The sequence below is a fragment of the Drosophila grimshawi genome, unplaced genomic scaffold, assembly GCF_018153295.1.
Source record: "Drosophila grimshawi isolate 15287-2541.00 unplaced genomic scaffold, ASM1815329v1 contig_848, whole genome shotgun sequence".
Classification (NCBI taxonomy): Eukaryota; Metazoa; Arthropoda; class Insecta; order Diptera; family Drosophilidae; genus Drosophila; species Drosophila grimshawi.
Genome location: NW_025063692.1, coordinates 5659668 through 5679804, shown reverse-complemented (window position 1 = coordinate 5679804; position 20137 = coordinate 5659668). Strand labels below are relative to the sequence as shown.

At 41.1% G+C, this 20137-nt stretch overlaps 2 protein-coding genes across 5 annotated transcripts; both read left to right on the top strand.

Annotated features, from left to right (window-relative positions):
• The first annotated feature begins 1975 nt into the window (after positions 1–1975).
• LOC6566379 (putative GPI-anchor transamidase) lies at positions 1976–4622 on the top strand. Its single transcript, XM_001992038.3, has 6 exons — positions 1976–2122; positions 2201–2712; positions 2960–3077; positions 3151–3261; positions 3339–3499; positions 4349–4622. Exons 1-6 carry the CDS (start codon positions 2057–2059, stop codon positions 4437–4439), a joined length of 1059 nt encoding a protein of 352 aa, XP_001992074.2. The 5' UTR covers positions 1976–2056; the 3' UTR covers positions 4440–4622.
• Positions 4623–5034: 412 nt separating this feature from the next.
• On the top strand, positions 5035–19843 carry LOC6566255 (serine-rich adhesin for platelets). 4 transcript variants are annotated; one of them, XR_006246876.1, is made up of 7 exons: positions 5035–5236; positions 6848–7256; positions 8068–11216; positions 12960–13133; positions 14776–15109; positions 16450–17195; positions 19324–19421. XR_006246876.1 is itself a non-coding variant. In XM_032738765.1 (6 exons), exons 2-6 carry the CDS (start codon positions 6869–6871, stop codon positions 19683–19685), a joined length of 4407 nt encoding a protein of 1468 aa, XP_032594656.1. In that variant the 5' UTR covers positions 5035–5236; positions 6848–6868; the 3' UTR covers positions 19686–19843. The 4 variants fall into 4 exon arrangements, 2 of the variants coding, with proteins under 2 accessions (XP_032594656.1, XP_032594657.1); XR_006246875.1 differs by lacking the exon at positions 19324–19421 and adding an exon at positions 18328–18395; XM_032738765.1 differs by lacking the exon at positions 16450–17195 and having other exon boundaries at positions 19324–19843.
• Positions 19844–20137: the final 294 nt, after the last annotated feature.

The following is a 20137-nucleotide window of genomic DNA, read 5'->3' as shown; positions in this document are numbered from 1 at the left end:
GTATTTGGGTGGGTGTATCTGGGTTAAGGGCCCAACTTAATCGCTATTTTGAACGCTTGCTGGGGGGAGGAGAGGAAAAAATAAATCAATAGGCTGCCTTGTCAAAAGTGTCAACTGCATGCAACAAAAACATATGTATCTATGCACATACGTGCGTTGCATGTAATATATATATATATATATACATAAATAGGTAGGTTTGTTACACATGATGCAGAAATGCATAACTTAGATGTGCTTTCGACTGGGCCAAGGTCAAAAGGACACTGACAATCAAGGACATTGCGTAGCCCATATTAGCCTACTTTTATGTTCTCTTTTACAACTGTTGCGTCTGATTAATACGTGCATATACATATATTGCGTACACATCTATGTACTTCAATCAAGTCAAGGACATTTGTTGGCAAGAAAGGATGCAGCTTTGTGCGAGATCAATGTATACGTTGTTTTTGCACTGATGATCTTGATTTGAAATATGATTATGTAAATAGTAAAACTGAGAACAATGGCTGCCAAACATATCGATAAACTTGCTGCACTTATGCATTTTAATGTATGTATGTATATTTACGTATATATGTACATACATACGTCATGTTGAACATGCATACGTATGCATGTGTATGTGTGTTCGTGTATGTGTGTTCATGTATGTGTGTTTCTGTGTATGTGCGAGTTTAAGAAAAGTCGCCTTTTAATTGCTTTTTCTGCAGGCTTTCCGTAGTACGCCCACTCGATTAATTTCACCTTTGTATGTTTGTACATACTTAAATGAGTACATATGTAGTGCATGTCTGTATGAATGTGTGTATGCACAATGTACAAACTTTGTGCGCTCCGACAGCCACACTAATACACTCGCACACAGACAGACACATACATACGAAATATGTACATATTTGTATGTGTGTGTGTGTGTGTGTGTGCAAGCGCTTAAGGCAATACAAAATGGGAAAACGCAATGGCCGACAAACGCCACGCAGCTATCAGCCATGAATCTGAAGGCAAAGCAGAAGCGACAATATACATACAAACACACATATCTACATACATACGCACATACGAATATCAATGTACAGGCATAATGCACAACAATAAACGGATGAAAGACTGAAAAGAAAACTTCCGGCAAAGCTCAAGCTCTTTTGCGAATTAGTGAAAAACACTCATACACACGCCCAGCATAAGAGAAACCAAACCCATATTTATGCATACAGTTGTTGTTGTTGTTTTTTTGAAAACCCACGTGAATCAAAGAGCGAGAATCATTAAGAACACAAAAGAGATGCGAGAGAAGAGAGAGAGCGAGGGAAGAGAGAGAGAGAGAGAGTAATGTGATCGCGATTGCGAGATGTTTGCGGCGAATTCGGAGAGTTTTCATAAGCATTATTGTTGTTGGTTGATTTTCTTCAGTTTCGCCATGAGAAAAGCCAAATGCCTTTGTATTTTGTACCGCACACAGCCACATGCAAGCATTTTACATGCATATATGTATACATGTTCATATGCACACATACATACTCACATACACACATACATACATGCAATAAGCATGTGTGTACGAACTGTTTTCAGCTGACGTGCTGTTTCTTGCTCCATTTCTCTTCGTCTTCGTATTCGTCTGTTCGTTCGTACGTTCGTTCGTTCGTTCGTTTGTTTGTTCGTGCGACATGCCAGCGTTATTTGAACGCCATATTGGATTGTTGCGAAGCGCCATTGGCAATTTTCATTTGCTTTTTATGATCCAAATTGACGGGTTTAGCTGCATTTCCAGCATTCATTCGAAGGCTCAGCACATGTGCCGTATATTTTAAGGCGAAATAGTGGATATTGGGGCGTTGTATCTGCGAAAAATGTACATGAAAATTTTGGCCATTTAAGTTTGTTGTTAGTTGTCATAGTTAAGCGTTGCCAGAAAGTTGAATGACAGACTGGCAGCACTGTCAGCAATGTCAGCTGTTTTTGTCACTCAACACACACACACACACACAAAGGAACAATTTTGATTCAATGCCGGCAAACGAAAATAAAAATTAAAGTTGAATAATATAATATGTTAAGGAAAGGAATTTTATTGCACTTGCTGCTTGCCTTCATTTACTGCTGCAACGCTGAGCATGTAAGTAAAGTGACATAGAGTGGCTCTTATTATTATAATTATTATTGTTATTGTTGTTGTTTTATTTGTTTCTTGAAGGAGACTTCAGTGCTGCCGGAGTCTTTTGTGGATGCCGCCCAGCGCTCAACACATACGAATAACTGGGCGGTGCTAGTGGATGCGTCACGCTTCTGGTTCAACTATCGTCACGTCGCCAATGTGCTATCCATTTACCGTTCGGTGAAGCGCCTGGGTATACCCGACTCCCAGATAATCCTGATGATCGCCGATGATATGGCGTGCAATGCACGGAATCCGCGACCTGGTCAGGTGTACAACAATGCCAATCAGCATATCAATGTGTATGGGGATGATGTGGAGGTGGACTATCGTGGCTATGAGGTGACCGTGGAGAATTTCGTTCGTTTGCTAACGGGTCGCACACAAAATGGAACCGCACGATCAAAGAAGCTGCTATCCGATGCCGGCAGCAATGTGCTCATCTATCTGACGGGACATGGCGGCGATGGTTTCCTCAAATTCCAAGACTCCGAGGAGATAACCAGCCAGGAGCTCGCTGATGGCATACAGCAAATGTGGGAAAAGAAACGGTAAGCTCCAAACAAGATTTTAAAGGGCATTTTTCTTACGAAAATTGTGGAAAACTTTTAATTGCAACTTTTTGGGTACTCCGTTGCTTATGTGTTTTTTCTCATTTGGTTTGTTAATCGAAAAATAGAGCGATAAGTTTTTATTGTCAAAGCATAAACATAAACAAGAATTAATGTGACACTTGCCGAATTTGGGTATTTAAATAATTAATTATTAACTAATCTTTCTATGTGTCCAATTTTGCAGTTACAACGAGCTCTTTTTCATGGTGGATACTTGCCAGGCGGCATCGCTTTATGAGAAGTTCACATCGCCCAATGTTTTGGCCGTGGCTAGCAGCCTGGTTGGCGAGGATTCTCTATCCGTAAGTAACATCTCGGTCTAAATCCTTGTCAGACACGTATTAACCTCTATATGAATGTATATTGATTTGACAGCATCATGTTGATCCCTCGATTGGGGTTTATATGATCGATCGGTATACTTATTATGCGCTCGAGTTTCTCGAGAAAGTGCTACCATTTAGCAAGCGAACAATTGGCGAATTCGTAAGTTATTACAAAATTTGTAATATAATAATATATTTGTATATATATATATATATGTATATTTGTATGCCTTGCAGTTGCAAGTGTGCCCGAAGCGTGTCTGCATCTCAACGGTGGGCGTGCGCAAGGATCTATATAGACGGGATCCGCATAAGGTGCCAATCACCGACTTCTTTGGTGCCATTCGACCCACACGCGTCTCCACCGATCGCATCAATGTCACCCTGGCAAAGGAGCAGTATGTTATTTAAAATTCGTTACCATTTCGTTTATTTGTAGTTATAATTTTGCTTATCGGAAATGAGCAACATAAAAACATAAATACTGAGAAATAATCAAGGAACAACGCAACGGAAATGAATGGATGCATCTTGGATGTTTCTACCTTATAAGTAAATACGACATATGGAACACTTGGAACACTTGGAACACTCGAAACACTTGAAACACTTGGAAATCTTCTTGTTGCACAAGGGGCACTTGTGGTTTGCCTCGGAGGCTGTTTCGATGCGCGTCTTGTAGAAGACCTGGCCGCTCGCATCGACGATGGCTCCTTCTTCAGCACACTGTCCAAGCAAACCGGACACTTTTACGGATCCTCGACGCTGGTGTTCCGCTTATCCACCTGTCGGCAACCGGAAGCTTCCGGTGTGCATAGATCAATTATGACATCCGGCACCATCGAACGGGCATATCGTGGATGCCGAGTATATACCTCCCTTGGGACAGATCAGACAGATCAACAGGTGGACTGCTAGTTTGAATAATGATGAGTCACCCGTCAAATTTTGGGATATTGATATAAATATTGAAATTGATTGTCTATTATTGATGCATCTCAACAGTTGGACATTTTATTATTCTTTTATGGAAACAGCCTTTACTTTTTTAAAAATAAAATAGTTCGAAAACTAGCTCAATTTCTAACCAAATTTATAAGTCAAGAGGCTTAAGATGGACGAAATTTAGCATAGAAGTAACTTTATGTGTATTTCGTGAGTTTATATCAACTTTGTCTACTACTAAGACTACTATACAATATTTATATAGCATCATATACAGACATACATATATTCTTTATTTACAGGTCCTTTATCAATGAGGTGTCCCATGTTCAACATAAGAAACAATTTACGATCGTGATGGAACCACAGTTTACAACTAAATTCTTAGATTAAACAAAAGTGATTCCAGCCTGTGGTGAGGTGCTGGAAATTAAATGAGTTCAAATCTTTTACACATTTCATGTGATAATATTAAATACATTTCATTCCAGTATTTTAAATAACGTTTATTATTATTACTACATATAAATAAAGAGTTTTTTATATCTGCCTGTTGACAGTTTTGGTTTAATCGAATTATTGGCTTAGTTTTGACAATAATTTAGTAGAGCTGAGAAATACCTAACCGAAAAAAAACTGCATAAAAACGTAGTTTAGCATTGCAAGTAAAGTTTTGGAATTTTCAAATATGATACGATAAGTCTCTAAGTAATCGATAGTCGAAGACTTTAAGACAATCTGTACTCATTTATATCATGTTTGAAATAACGCTTTTAAAAATTTAATATTATATGCAAATAACTTTACTGCGACTGCCAAGAAACAGTCAAATTCTTAATTCAATCAGTCGTCATCTTCAAATATTTGAAGTATTAGCTCAACGCGTATGAAAGTGGTGTATCGCACTACTATCGATGAACATTGAGAGAAAGAAAGCCGAACATCGATAGTCGAGTCGATAGGTAATTGGAAAACAACCCAACACTGTTCAGTGGCTGGGAGCATTTTAGAGTAGGCAAAGGCGACTTAATTGCAATTATAGACAGTGTGCGGTGTAAAGAAAGTGCGCGTATCTAGAATATTTAATCAAATAACTCTGCATACAAATTTATCCATGCGTACAACTAACTACACGACATATGTGCAACACAAACACAATTTAAGCCCCACTACTTGAATTGAACGCAAAAGTAAGCAATCAAATCAAAAAAAAAAAATCGAAAATAAATAGAAAAAAAAACGAAAATGTTTATATTACTGTTAATGCTGTGTGTCAATAAACAGTGCCCGGCTCTAGTTTTATACATACCCCGTTCAGCTCGCGCACATTTAACACTCGTTCAATGCCTAAATACCCAAAAGAGCTGCTAAATAATTTTTGTTTTTTCTGGTGCGGCTTTTGTTTTTCTCGTTTTCTTTAACACACACAACACACACATACTTTCCAATCCGTTGCCAGACTTGGGTGCTCAGTGCAAAATTGCTGGCTCGTCCATACAAACATAAGTATCTATTTAATGTATGTATGCAGGCATTTATGTGTGTGTGTGTGTCTGTGTGTAGCTGAAAAGTTCTTGCAGCTTGTAAAAATCGATAATATGCACAGCGCAGCGTCTCTTGTTTATTTTATGCTTCGTCTGCAATTTGCAGTCACCCTCCCCACCCCACCCCTCTGCCTTCCTCTTTCCCTCCTTGCCGTGCGCTGCTGTGCACCCTTAAAATTTACATACACACAAGCAAAAATATGGGAAAAAAATGTTATTTAAGCTGAGCTCTCAATTTGACACTTGTGCAACTCACTTTGCCCCCCTCCCCCCTCTACCTTTCTCTCTCTCTGTCTCTCTCCACTCCTTTCACGCTTGCACTTGTCTGCCTGCTGCGATCCTGCTTACTCTCGATCATTATCCGCCAACGAAATAGAGAGAAGCAAACAAAACAAAACAAAACGAACGAAATTAAAAGTAAATCACTTGCATTTTTTGATCATCATATTTTTTAGCATATTCTTCATTTATGTGTGCGAGTGTGCGTGTGCTTTTGTTTTTTTTTTTTACACAATGAACAAATATTGAGGTTTCTTTCGTTTTTTTTTTTAAAGAAAACAGTTAATCCAATTAACAAAAATATAAAAAAAAGGGTGAATAAGAAACGTTCAAGTCGACTTTTGCATGCCCTGCAAATGGAAATATTGCTCAACTTGAATTGTCTTCGATCATAATACTGAATTCAATCTATAAGAAAATAACAGTAAAATATATAAATAAAAAAAATTAAATAAATTTTATTTAAAGATTATAGTACATCTTTAGAGGATTGATTGATGTATAAGTCAAATAAATTCCTCAATTATTTTTGTTTTGTTCAAAATAAATATCTGTTAATTTTTTTATAGATTACATTTTAAGACAAAGTTACCAATTAATATTTTTTTCTTCGATTTTTATAACAATTCATAATTATAGTGACAGAGTTTTACAGAGTTTTGTCTTTAGATCAGAATTTTCCTCATAATAATTAAACGTTAATGTGATGATTACCATATGGAGACCTCGAGAAGCAGAGTATCCGGAAGTCAGCTATGAAAAATGCATTATTTCGACCCGCACCCCCAATTTGGGGGTTTGGGGGGCTTATGTGTGGTCGGTAGTAGTTGGTATTTGGTTAAAGCTACGTTTGTCAGTCAGTCTCTTTGCTGACGCGTCTGGGTTAAGACGTCAGTTGGTTGTAGTGGTTCGGTTGAGCATTGATTGGTACATGCCACATGCCACATAACTAATGCCGAATGCAATTTGCAATTGCAGCCGCTACACAATTAGCCAAAAATGTCTTCCGAGGCCCAAAGGCAGCGTTCCTCATTGCATTTAACAGCGGATGCTGGAATTTTAGCTGTGGCTGCAACTGGCGCTGGAACTGGAACTGCAGCTGGAGCTGAGTGTGGTGGTGGCTCACCGGCAACGACACCGTTGGGCAGCAGTGCTGGATTCCTGCCGGATATGCCGCAGTGGAAAAAGGATTTGATACACCGACGCAAAACAAATGTGGCACGAACGAATGCAGCGACAGCCAATGCCACATCTCCCACCAGCGCCACCTCCCCCAGCTCCCTGTCATCGCCAACAATAACAACAACAACAACAAAATCAGCAACAACGTCCATGGCAGCTGATAGTAGCAGCAGCAGCAGTTGTCTGGCTTTCACTGAACCTGCAGGTAAAACATAACCAAAGCAAGCAGAAGAAGACAACATTTTATTTATTCTTCCACAATTATTATTTACTTATTCTTCGACTATTATTATGTGCATCATTTTGGGTACGATTTTTTGTGTTTTAATTTTGAAATACAGCTCGATAAGTGAACGTGTTACTGATTTCAAAATCGATAAACCGATATGAGTAACACGAAGAGAGGACAACATTGGTATTCGTATTGGATTCCAATCAGAACAGGTAACCAGATGTCTGTATGTAAGTATACAGAGAGAGAGAGAGAGAGAGACAGGGGTATCGATATCGATTCATGAAATTGATTCGCATATGCAAACAACTTGAAAAGGGAGAGAAACATGTGTTAGCTGCAGCTGATTGACGACGTCTAATTAGTCAAGTTAATAGCTAAACAGCTTGCAATAAACAAACAACAAATTATGTCCATTGACAGCTGTTTGTTTGTTTACAGTTACAGTTGCAGTTACAGTTAGTTCAGTAATGAGTAATGCCAATCGACGAGAACTGAGAACTGCTTTGTTTTCAGCTATTGCTCTGCTCTTATCAAATGTTATCAATAGATAATTGAACAGGAAATTCAATGTCATGCCCAATGCCATAAATATATATGTATCTATATATGTGCCCTGTTTTTGCCGTCGCAGCTGAAAGAACAAAAGACACAGACTATTTTCACCGCTTAAGCATTTCGCACTGTTTTGTGCGTATTTTTTTTGTTTGTTTTTTTTTTTGTGTGTCTTATATGTGTATATATATATATATATAAATATATACGCCAAAACTTTTATTTGCAGATTCAGGTGCGACTGATGCCAGCGCAACCGCAACAATAACTAGTCAACAACAACAACAACAACAGCAGCAGCATGTGAAACGAAATGTAAGCCAAACACAACAACAACAGCAAGCGGCGGCATTTAAGACTTCACCAACAGAGGAAAAGTCTGAGAAATGTTTTATTGAAGCTGGAGGTCATCAGACGCTTCTGGCAACAACAGCAACAGCCCAAAGTACACAGCAAGGCAAAGACTTAGCCACCACGGCCTTTTCAACAGAAACAGCAGCAGCAGCAGCAACAGCAGCAGCAACAACAACAACAACTGCTGGCAATGCACCAATACCAAAGCAGCGATCAAGTTTATTTAACACAAGAAGTCAATCAACTGGCAAGGAGCAAGAGATTCTAAATTTGGATACCAGAGAGAGAGAGCGTGAGAGAGAGAGCTTGAGCGTGAGAGAACGAACGTGCGGAGAGCGTGACGTTGAGTTAAATAGCGGCGCAATGGCCATGGTGAATTTGAGTGTGCGCTCTCGCGGCAGTGGTGAAGTTGAAACTGGCACAGCGACAGCGCCGACAACAACAACTGGAGCATTAACAGCGACAGGCGGCGGCGCAAATGTGAAACAAACGACGACTTCGTCGTCGTCGTCGTCGTCAGCAAATCAGTTGCAAACGAAATGCAAACAGGGCCAGAAGGCCACTGCTGATGCAGCGCAAATTCAATACACAAACCCAACACCAGCAATATTAACGAATATTGATAAAAATTCCAAATCGAAAATATCTGATAAATTGCAAAGCAACAAGTTTATTATAAATCAACAACAACAGCAGCAGCAGCAACAACAACAACAATTGGAACGCCAAACGGCCAACGCGTCGCCCACAAAAGTAGCGGTAAAAACGACAATGGTCGCCATGAAAGAAATGAAAAAGACAACAACAAACACACAAAATGGCCAACATCGCCATCATCATCATCATCCTCATCAACATCATCATCATCTGCAAATGAAGAGCGAACAACAACAGTTAAACGTTGATGTTGACGTCGACGTCAGCGGCGTCGCCCAGGAGGATCTCAGCTATGGCCCTGGAATTGTATCAAAGCTGCGCTGCCGCTACCTAAATCTGGCGCTGCGCTGCGAAACGCCCAGTCAGCTCTTGAGCCAAAAACAGCAGCGACTGCGTCGTTCCACCAGCCTAAATACGCTGCTCGATCGCAACGATGATGACGATGACGATGCTGACGCTGACGTCGACGGCGACGCTGCAGTTGCAATTCCAGTTGCAGTTCCAATTGCGGCACCAATTCGCGCTGCGACTGCAACACCGCCGCCAATAGCAGGCGGCAAGCCGGCATCAATAGCCACCACGGGCAGCGGTTACATCAAAAGCGTGCAGCAGCAGCAACAGCAGCTGCAGCAAACCCAAAATTCGACGCAGCAGCAGCCTTCGTCTGCGCCGTCTAACGGTACTGCAATGCTGCGTGCGCGCCATTTTAAGCGTGGCAATGAGGTTATGAAACGCGCCCGCTCCGTCGAAGCGCTGCTCTGCGAAAAATCACCCTGGAATACCCAAAGTCAGCGCGCCCACAGCTATCAAGCAGCGACTGCAACTACTGCAGCAGTCAACGCAGCTAGCAGTAGCAGCAGCAGCAACAACAGCAGTAGCGCAGTCGCTGCCTCTGTCAGCATTGAGGATAAAATTAGTAATGCACGCGAACGCCTGCATAGCGGCACAGATGCCACGCCCCCCAAGCGGCTAACCTCCATAATTGATGACACAGAACGCCCACCGCCCGATTTGGTGAAGCAAACACTGAAAATGTTTGAGGCAAGCGCCAATCGGCGACCGCGCATAGCGCAGCGGAGCAACGGCATTGGCGGCGTTGCCAGCAAGGTTGCCAATTACAAATCGATCATCAAGGAGCAAAAGCCAATTAACACTAACTGTAACACTAACAGCAGCACTAACAGTAAAAGAGAACAACAACAACAACAGCAGCAGCAGCAGCTACCAGGCTTTGCTGCGTCGACGCCTAAGCAGCAGCCGCGTTTATTGAATTCCAATTCGCATGTTCCAGACATAATACCCCGTCAGCTGGTGGATGTTGGCGCTGCTGCACATTCCATTCCGTTTGATTCGCCAGTGACGAATCTTGGCAAAATGCTGGAACGCATGCAGCTGGTGGAATCGCCAACAGTTGACGCCGCCGTCGCCGTTGTGGTGGGTGGTGAAAACAGTCAGCGCTGCTTAGTCAGCAGCAGCAGCAGCGATAAACGATCGCAAGTCGAAAACGAAAAAGAAGAAGAAAACAACGATGACAACAACGACAACATCGAAGGCGACGACGACGGCGACGAAGGCAATGACGTCGACGGCGGCGACGCTGTTTGCAATGGCGATAAATTGGGCGCGGCAGGCGGCGATAAGTTAAAAGCGCTCGCAGCGCAGCCACCGCCGCCATACGATGAGGCGGCAGCAGCAGCAGCAGCAGCGGCGGCGGCGGCAGTAGCAGGAGGCGTCGGCGTCAGCGGCGTAGTCCAGCAGCGTTCATTTGTTGCCGCCCTGCAAGAGAACGCGCACGTTTCCAGCAGCAGCAGTAGCAGCAGCAACAGCAGCAGCAGCATCAATTCCAGCAGTCGTAAACAAATTGGTGTCATCAGGCCGCTACTGAATAATTCCAATAATTCCAGTTGTGGAACGCCGCTTACCAGTCGCGAAATTGAAAAGAATCGCATTAATGAAATGAAAAAATCAACAGCATTGGCCGCAGATGCCGCTGCTGCTGCGGCAGTTGCTGCCACCACGACCACAACTACCAGTGGCACTAGTCTCGACACCGTGATAAACACCAACAATAAGAATGTTAGCGAAACGGATGCAGCATCATCAGCAGCAGCAACAAACGCTGGAATTTCGCCAATTTGGCCGTTGCGCAAGAGACGACAACCGACAACAGGTGGCGCCAGCAGCAGCAGCATCAACAGCAGCAGCAGCAGCTACATTGGCAACAACATTTCCAATTCCAGCATCAGTTCAATGCATACGGACAACAACACCTCGATGGTGTTCAACTTTTCCAAGAGCAGCAAGGAGGTGCCCGATTATATTGAAAGCGATGGTGTGATCTACAGACGGAAACGGGAATTGCCAAAGGTGAGTTATGACTTGTGCACACAATCTACTAATCCACCCCCCAACTTATCACCCACCCACCTCCCCCCTCCCCCCTATTTACCATGGACAGCTGTGTTTTTTTTTTATTGTCAAGTCTTATCAGACTGCAGCAGTCGGAATGTGTGGCGCCGTTGCGCATTATTCATGCTTATATTCTGTATGAATTTGTATGTTTCTTCTGTTTTAAATCGCCCCTTACACACACACACACACTCGCACACTCATTTTGCTTGTGCTTTTTCATTGTCATATAAACAAATAGGAAATAAGGGAGAGAGAGAGAGAGAGAGCGAGTTAGAGAGAAACTGCAAATTTGTGAAAAGAGTTCAACAAAAGCAACGAAATAAATATGAAAAGCAGTAAATAATCAGACTGGAATCCTTAAGCCTCCAAATAACTGTATTTATTAATTTTTTTTGCGATTGTGTGTGTTATGCGTAATGCTGAAGCGCAGCTCTCCCGAATGACCTTCTAAATATAGCCATGCAATTAAAATGAGTAACAATTTCAAGCTTGACTTGCTCATGGTATATACCCAAATCGATCAATGCAAAATTATGCAAATCATTTAAGGCTAAGGGTGTGTACATGTGTGTATGTGTATTACATACATGCATATGTATTGCCCGTGTTGGATATGGATGCACTGCGATTAGCAAATTCTTCCTCATTTTTCATTATGGCAACGTTCCTACTGCGATTGCATTGCGAAAACCAGTTCTCATACATATATATATATATATATGTGTGTGTGTACATAGCATGTATACATATTACGATATTTTCTCTGCTTGTTCTTTTTTGCTTCCTGCTGCTACATATGCCTGTACATGCACACATACATACATACATAAATACATACACACATGCATACATATACACATACGTACATACATGCATGCATGCATAGGGTAAAGCAGACAGATATATTATGACTTACGCAGGGAGGAGGAGAGCGGGATTGGAGCTGTGGTGAGTTCTGGTTTGTTGTTGTTGTCACTGGCAATGGGCAACAAGCTACCATCCATTTGGCTGCACAGCTGTTTTGTATAAAGAGAGTCAGTGTTGAATAAAAAGCGTTGATCTCTCTCGCTCTCTCTCTCTCTCTCGCTTTCGCTCGTTATTCTGTTGCGTGCAAGCCATGCGACTGCTCGCTCTGTCGCTCTCACACACTCTTGCTTGTTAAACCCGTTTTAGTGCTTTTTTTTGTTGGTTTTTTTTGTTGCTTTTGTGTGCTGAACTCAATTTTGTCAATTCTTTTTCGACGTTCAATTTTGTTGGCTTTTGCTTTATGCCTTATGTTGTTCTTGTTGGTCTCTTTATGTATGTATATACATTATATATGTACATGTAAATATGTACATAAGTATGTATTTCTTTATTTATTTCTTTTATCTCTGCCTGAAGCTTATTATCTCTTGTTGTTCCACACACACACACATATATATATATATATATATATATTATTATATATACATACATACATACATTTGCCGTTCTGCGTCTGATATGGCGAGAAATGGGACAGCTGTGATTCAGAGCGACCTCGAAATAACCACCCCAGTCCACCCCACCCCCTGCTCAACTCCTTCTCCTTGATCATTTTTCTTATAAGAAATTTGAATGAATCAGTCTCGCTGGTTCATTCGCTGGTTCGTTTTCACTTTTCCCGTATAACCATTTTCACTTCAAATTTTTATTTATTTTTTTTTTTTTGTGCAGCCAAATGAGCCGGGCTTCGTGTTGCTGGGCGACCTTTCGGTGGAGACATCGACAGACACCGACTACGATGACTACTCAATGTGCCCGCCCTCACCATGCGACGTGGAGTTCGAGAACGCCAATATTGTGATCGATGGCAAGTCCAGCATACGACAGAAACCCAAAGATTCATCGGTGAGTATTCTTATTCCTATTCTGATCTTATCTTATTGGGGGAATATCTTGTAAGCGCATCTTAAGACTGCTGTCGATGGATTAATTAACATCTTGGTCAGATTTGATTCGCTGTTGTGGTAATCTTCATTACAGATCTATCTATCTAGCCAATATTCTGGACAACTTCTGTAGTAGCCAATAAAATGAGCAAACATATCACTATTTTCAGAGCAGATATTTCATTTCATTTCCATTTTCATTTGTTGTTGGCCCTGAAAATACCGTAATGCGGAAATGAACGAATGAATGTAAATACCAGGAACTCGCAACTGCTTCGTATGACTAACTAAATTTCATTTAACTCACACACACACACACAAATATATAGTATCAATTTTACTGTAGTACGTATAACTAGAACGAACCCATGACTAATGTCGCACAGGAATCAGAAATCAGATATTAGAAATTCTTGCCCGCAGCAGATAGTGTGGGTTCTTTTTTCTTTTGGTGTGGTTTTTTGGCTTTTTTTTTTTGTTGTATATTTTTGTTTGCAAAGGATAAGATAAGATTAGTTGTTGAATATAGTAGTGGTGTGTTTGTGTGTGCAGGGAGGACGGGGGGTGAATTACAAATTGATTGTTAGCAGCGCTTGGCGGCGACTTTTTGAACATTCAAAGAGTTTTGTGGCATTGTAACAAGCAAACAAAACGCGCCTCTTATCAATTCAACAAGATATCAATTTTGTGTTCCATGCTGCTGCTATGCTTGACCAATTTAAGGCAACCATTTGAACTACATAATTCTCTCTCTCTATATATATATTTATATTTCACATAAGCGGAGAATTGAGATTTCTTCAAATGCAACGATTATCGTAGCAGAAAACAAAATGTTAATATACCAACAGCTATTGTTAACGGGGTATATCCGCTAGTAATTGTTTTTTTGTTTATTTTTGGACGGTCTCTTTGGGTATTTAATTGCTGTCGCAACATATTGGCCCACATTTCACTTTTAGGCAGCATTAAAAATTGCGGCTGCGACAAAAAAAAAAAAAAAAAACTTGTGAAAATAAAACTGATGCGAAACAATTAACGGCAATTATTTCACTACTCCGCAGGGTCAGAATTTCATTTGTTTTGTTTTTCTTTTTGTCGTCTTTTGTATTTATGCTTTTGTTATATTTTTGTTGCGCGCTTGAATTAAGGGCAGCAAGAAGCGGATGATTATTTGTTTCTTGAGCTCCACTTTCATTTGCCTTTGTTGTTGTTGTTGCCCTCTCCCTCTCACTCACTCTTTGCTCTATCTTGATGCGTTCGCGAGAGCAGAAGAGCAAGAAGAAGCATTCACATAATCTGCGTAGATTAAACGGTTCTGGTTTAACATGCTGTTAATCGGCTGTGCAGGGTATGCCCAGAGTCGGTAATGTTTGCTTTTACGAGTTTTTTTTTTTGTATTAGTTAATTTCCTTGTGCGTTATCTTATTACTTATTTATTTATGCCGTCGCTATTTATCAAAATACATTAAATGTGACTTAAGTTGGGTTTTGTAGCTGTTTTTTTTTTTTGTTCCTTTTCTTTTTGTTCGGGTGCGTTTCATCAATGTGACAGATATCGGCTTGTATTTTATTGTTTTTGTTGTTGTTCTTTTCCACAGTTCCGCGTACAATTTAACGATACATTAACGTCAACGTTCGAATATCCCTCCGAGGCATCGCAGACACCTAACAACGTTGACGACCCACCGTATGCCGATCCCTATGGCAATGTTAATAAACATCATCAGCTGCTCTACGAGGAGCATCTCATGCTGCAACACCAACAACAACAGCAGCAACAACAACAGCAGCAGCAACATCATCATCATGTGACAGTTGATGAGATAATTGAGCTTCCAGCATCGACGTCGACGTCGACATCAACAGCAGCAGCAGCACCGGCGTCGCATAAAGCGTCAGCAACTAGCGGAATGCTGGGAAATTTACCGTTAGGTAAGTGTGGCAACCCTGCCTTTGCATGTTTTTTTTTGTTGTCGTTTTTTGTTGTTTTTATATTTGCCGTTCTTTTTGCCTGCCACACAGCCAGCCTCTCTTCTTTCTTCTTCACACTGTCTTTCTCTCTCTCAATCTCTCTCACTTTCTATCTCTGTCTGTGCCTGTCTTGATCTCTGTCTTCTGTCTTTCTTCTACATTCAATAATGTGTTTAATATTTGTTGTCGTGTAGTGCTGTGCTCTTTGAGTTTTTAAACACACACTTATTAGCGCCACCTGTGCGGGGGACTTAGAGATCAATCCCCATTATCACACATACACACACACGCACGCACACCTATTTCCTTACACACACACACACACACACACACACTCTCCAATTGGAATAGCATGCGCTGCAGGAATACAAATCTATGCACTCAACAGAAAATGTAACCGTTACACTTAACGTCAACAAAACATGAACACAACACACACACACATACACATAAAATAGATAACTGCAAATTGCATGCCCAGCAGCATAATGTTGCCAGACAGCATTTCAACAGATTACCGAAGCTATATATCTATATACATGTTCAATATATGTTTAAAATATAGTCAAATTGCATATTGAATGCCTTGCAGCGTTGCCAGATCATCGATAACAAATAACATAATCAAGCACACGCACACACACACACACATACACATATCAAAAACGAATCAATTGCATATTGCATGCACAGAGTTGCCAGACAATAACAATATCTGCTGCACTTTACAGAGAACGCCACTGTTACAGTTAACATAGCGATTAAGCACAGCGCCAATGTTGTCGATGTTGCCGCTGCTAATACCACAGCCTCAGCCACTGACACTGACAGTGCCACTGCCAATGTCACTGCCACAACCAGTGCCACAATTATTCCGGCCGTCTCCGTCTCTGTCTTGAATCCAACAACCAAAACTAGGGGCAGGAACGACTGCTGCTGCTGCTGCCGCTTCTGCTGCAGCTGCTGGCCAATGCTGCAGCAGTACTGGCAATTAGCGTTGCCACCTGGCAAACAGTTGGTGAAAAGCTTTCGCAACTTAATTCAGCTCATCAGGTGGGTACAGGATGTGTACTCAAGCAGTCAGCCAGTCAGCCAGCAATCGCCCCACACCAAAGCTCACCCCCAAACCCCCACCACCTTGCCGCTGCCGCCCCCCACTCAAACTATATTATAATGCTATCTAAAGCTCCGGCCCTGACCTATGTGACCCATGACCTTTGCCACTAGCCACTTGCCACCTGTGTCCAACCAAATTACGCACCGCTGTCCGGCTTTCAATTAAGCATCATGCATATTTGCAGATTACCCAAGTTTAGGGAGGGGTATTATTTTGCAACAACAACAACGACAACAGCAACAACAACAGCAACAGCAGGATCAACTGGAAGCCCAACAACAGCAGCAGCAACCACAACAGCAGCAGAAGCAGAAGCAATCACAGCTGAAGCCGCTCCAACTGCTCCTACCCGACGCAGCTGCGCCAAGTCAACGTCGTAGACCGTCGGTTCTATTGAAGCCACAATATGCCTGCTTCTTGCAACACGATAATAATGATGATGCCCTCCCGGTGCTGCCACCAAAGCCACGGCAATCGCATCCACCAGCCAAGCGCAAAGCTGCCTCCTTCTCGCATTCCAAGCAATCTCAACAACAACATCAACAGCATCTGAGTAAATATCAAACACCAGCAACAACAACAACTGTTACAACAACAACAACAACAACAATAGCCTGCAGCAACAGGATGAACATTGTTGGCATTGGCTCGTTGAGTCGCCGTCGCGCCAGTCTGCCCATAGCCACCCATTTGTCGACCACGTCGTCGTCGCTATCGCTACCCAACGCATCCACAGCACTGCTGCAGGCACGCATTCCAGGCAACACGCTCTACTATGTCTAATGCGAAACCATATAAGAAAAAAAACAAAATATACACACACAACCAGAATCAGAATCGGAACCGTCGCGGATCCGCTCCAAGCTTCAGAGAAACTCCACCAAAAAGAACTGCTTGAAACTCTCGCATATTCCTGTCTCGCAACGAAACGTAGGCAAAAAGACAAATAAGCTTTTTTTTGAGCGTACTTGGTACCCCTGGTATGCCTTCTGGTTCCTGGCTTATAATGTTACTAGCTATTGGTACAGGCCCCAGACTCTGCTCCCGTACACCCCACTACCCACCCAAACTCAAACTCACACATACTGCCAGCGAGCTGCTCGTTAGCCGTTACTCGTTAACTACCTAATACTCGTTACTTGATACTCGTTGCTACAACAACAACAACACTTATACACTACTAGCCAATCCCCTTAAACCCTTTGGGCTCCACTCACTAGCTGCAACACTCGCTACTCATTACTCACTATTGGTACAGACTCTCATCTCATCCCACCCGAAACTCGCATATTGCCAGCGAGCTCTCACTCGCTGCTCGTTATTTGATATTTCGTTAATCGGTACTCGCTTTGGTACAGGCCTGGTACACAGACTCCCGTATATCCGCTTAACGAGCCAACACCCTTGAGCAGCCTACTCGTTACTTATTATCCGTTACTCGCTACAGGTGCATGTCTCTCTCTCACTGTCTCTGTTTATGAATTGGATTTGAAAGTAGTTGCAGGGTTGCAACTCGTGTAAATACTCGTTAATTAAACCACAAGTCATATATTCATTCAATTAATTCATTCGTTTATTGTTGTACTCGCGTTTTGGCAACGATCTGGCAACACTGAATCATTTGATGCATTAACTTGGCTGCTCCTCAAGTATTTAGTGCAGTTAAGCTAGATTTCAAATGTTAATTTGCGTGTTTGTGTTCGGTTTCGTGTAGACTACATATTTTTTTGTTTTATTTTTTATTTATTTGTTTTTTTGGAAAGCATAATTTACGTATTTATTAACCCCTTAGCGTTGCACGTTTCGTATTGTATTCGGTTAAGGTTTTCTTCCATGTATAACTAACTGTTGCTCTTCTTCTAAGCTACCTTAAAATAAACACTTTCACCTTCACTTTATATGTATATGTATTTAACTATCTATATATATATATGTATATATATATATCTACGCATACTATAAGCAATTCAACAAAATGCGATTTTCATTTAAACTTTTGTATTCTTGTTTTCTCCACCTTTTTTTGTTTTCTTTCTTGTGTTTTTACTAATTTCTTTTGCAGATATTATTTAAAATCTAATAAAAGACAAATCTAAGCAAAATACTTTGAAATAATATCTATATAATAAATACAATCTATAACCATAATATCATAATATACATATATATGTATATATATATATATATATATATATGTATAATGAAACCCAAGAGAAAATCCAAAACTAAACTGAAAAGGCAAACAAGAACAAGAGCTCGCTATCTCTCTCTCTCACTCGGCCTGAAGCTGATGAAGGAGGCAACTCTAACCACCACCACCAAATCTATATAGTATATAGTATATGCACCGCTGCTGTTCGTTGACAACACTGTTCAATACTTTCGGTGTTGGTTAGCAACACTGCTGAAGCCTAACAATATCCAAAAACCAAAACTAATCGCCAATTCATATTAATTTCTAAGGTAACTAACCCCCCCACCAATCCCAATTAGAAACACACACACACACTCATACACACACACACGCACACACAGGGTTGCCATTTGTGTAGTACAAATGTACCAATATTGTACAATTTATATATTCACCTCTTTTTTCTGGTCGATTTCTTGCTTGAAATTTGAGTATTTTGAATTTTATGTAACTATCACCTGAATATCGAAAGATCTACTTAATCTATATTTATACTTATGCATTATATTTCTACTTGGAATTCAATTAATATTCAAGTCGTGCTTTCTCATTGAATTTTTGTTGCTTTTTTTTTTTTGTACATTTTGGTGACAAAAAAAAGAAGAATTGAAAGGTTTTCCATTTGGCCAACTTGTTCACCCACAAAAAATACACACACACAAATAATTCCCACCGCCAATATGCATATTTCAAGCACAGTTTTTCACCAACACTGATCAGATTCGAAATTTGAATTGTATTTTATTGTTTTTCTTCAAAATTCTTGTACTAACCCACAAATGAAGCAGTCATGAAAAAATCAAAATATTTACAAAATACTCTAATTGCTATTCTTATCTCTGCTCTCGCCCCACTCAATTGCAGGCTCAACGGCACTGGGCTTCTACACGCCCCTCAAGGCCTCGCCCATGGACAGTCTTTTCCAGCTGGGTGTCACGCGTTACACAACACCGAACAGCAGCAGTAGCAACAGCAACAGCAACAACAGCAACAGCAATAGCAACAGCAGCAATGGAAGTCCTGCGGGAAGTGCATCCTTCAATGGCAATGGCAATGGCAGTGTTGTCGGCATTGGCGATGGCCTCATCAAGGACGAACTGCAGGACACGGCGACAGCGGCTGCGGCTGAAGGAGTAGATGATGGAGTTGTGGCTGTTGATGATTATCTGCCAGCGTCGGCATCGGCGTACAGCGAAGGCACCCAAAAAACGGATTTACTGTACTGAATGAACAATCCAATCCAATTCAATCCGGCAGATAGATATTATTTATAAGTTGTAGGGCTAATATATACCGATATGTGTGTGTAAAACCTATTTTTTTTCTATATATATATATATATGCTTATACCTATATGTAATGTACGTTTGGCTCTGAACATCCATTTGGCAAGTGTTTTTTATATTTGTATTCCATTTATGGTATCCATTTTTTTTTTTTTTTGTAGTACGTTTAATCATATATTCATAAATCTATTACGATATGTTTACTTGCGATTTGTGTACGCTAAAGCAGAAGGGTTGCGAAAGAGAAAGAAAATACGTATTGTAAACACCGAGGTTGAGCCACTAGTAATTAACAACAAGCATAAGCCACGTTGTGTAGTATTAATTAACCCTAAGCATTAAGAAGAGAAACCCCTTTCTTATACCACAAAAAAAAAAAGAAGTATATCCTC

Excerpts from the sequence above, each read along its gene's own strand:
- LOC6566379 (XM_001992038.3), top strand. The coding sequence starts at position 2,057 with ATGTTAAGGAAAGGAATTTTATTGCACTTGCTGCTTGCCTTCATTTAC. Across the intron at positions 3,262-3,338 it reads AGCGAACAATTGGCGAATTC|TTGCAAGTGTGCCCGAAGCG; the intron begins GTAAGTTATTAC and ends TATGCCTTGCAG. Across the intron at positions 3,500-4,348 it reads GTCACCCTGGCAAAGGAGCA|GTCCTTTATCAATGAGGTGT; the intron begins GTATGTTATTTA and ends CTTTATTTACAG.
- LOC6566255 (XM_032738765.1), top strand. The coding sequence starts at position 6,869 with ATGTCTTCCGAGGCCCAAAGGCAGCGTTCCTCATTGCATTTAACAGCG. Across the intron at positions 7,257-8,067 it reads GGCTTTCACTGAACCTGCAG|ATTCAGGTGCGACTGATGCC; the intron begins GTAAAACATAAC and ends TTTTATTTGCAG. Across the intron at positions 15,110-19,323 it reads GCTGGGAAATTTACCGTTAG|GCTCAACGGCACTGGGCTTC; the intron begins GTAAGTGTGGCA and ends ACTCAATTGCAG.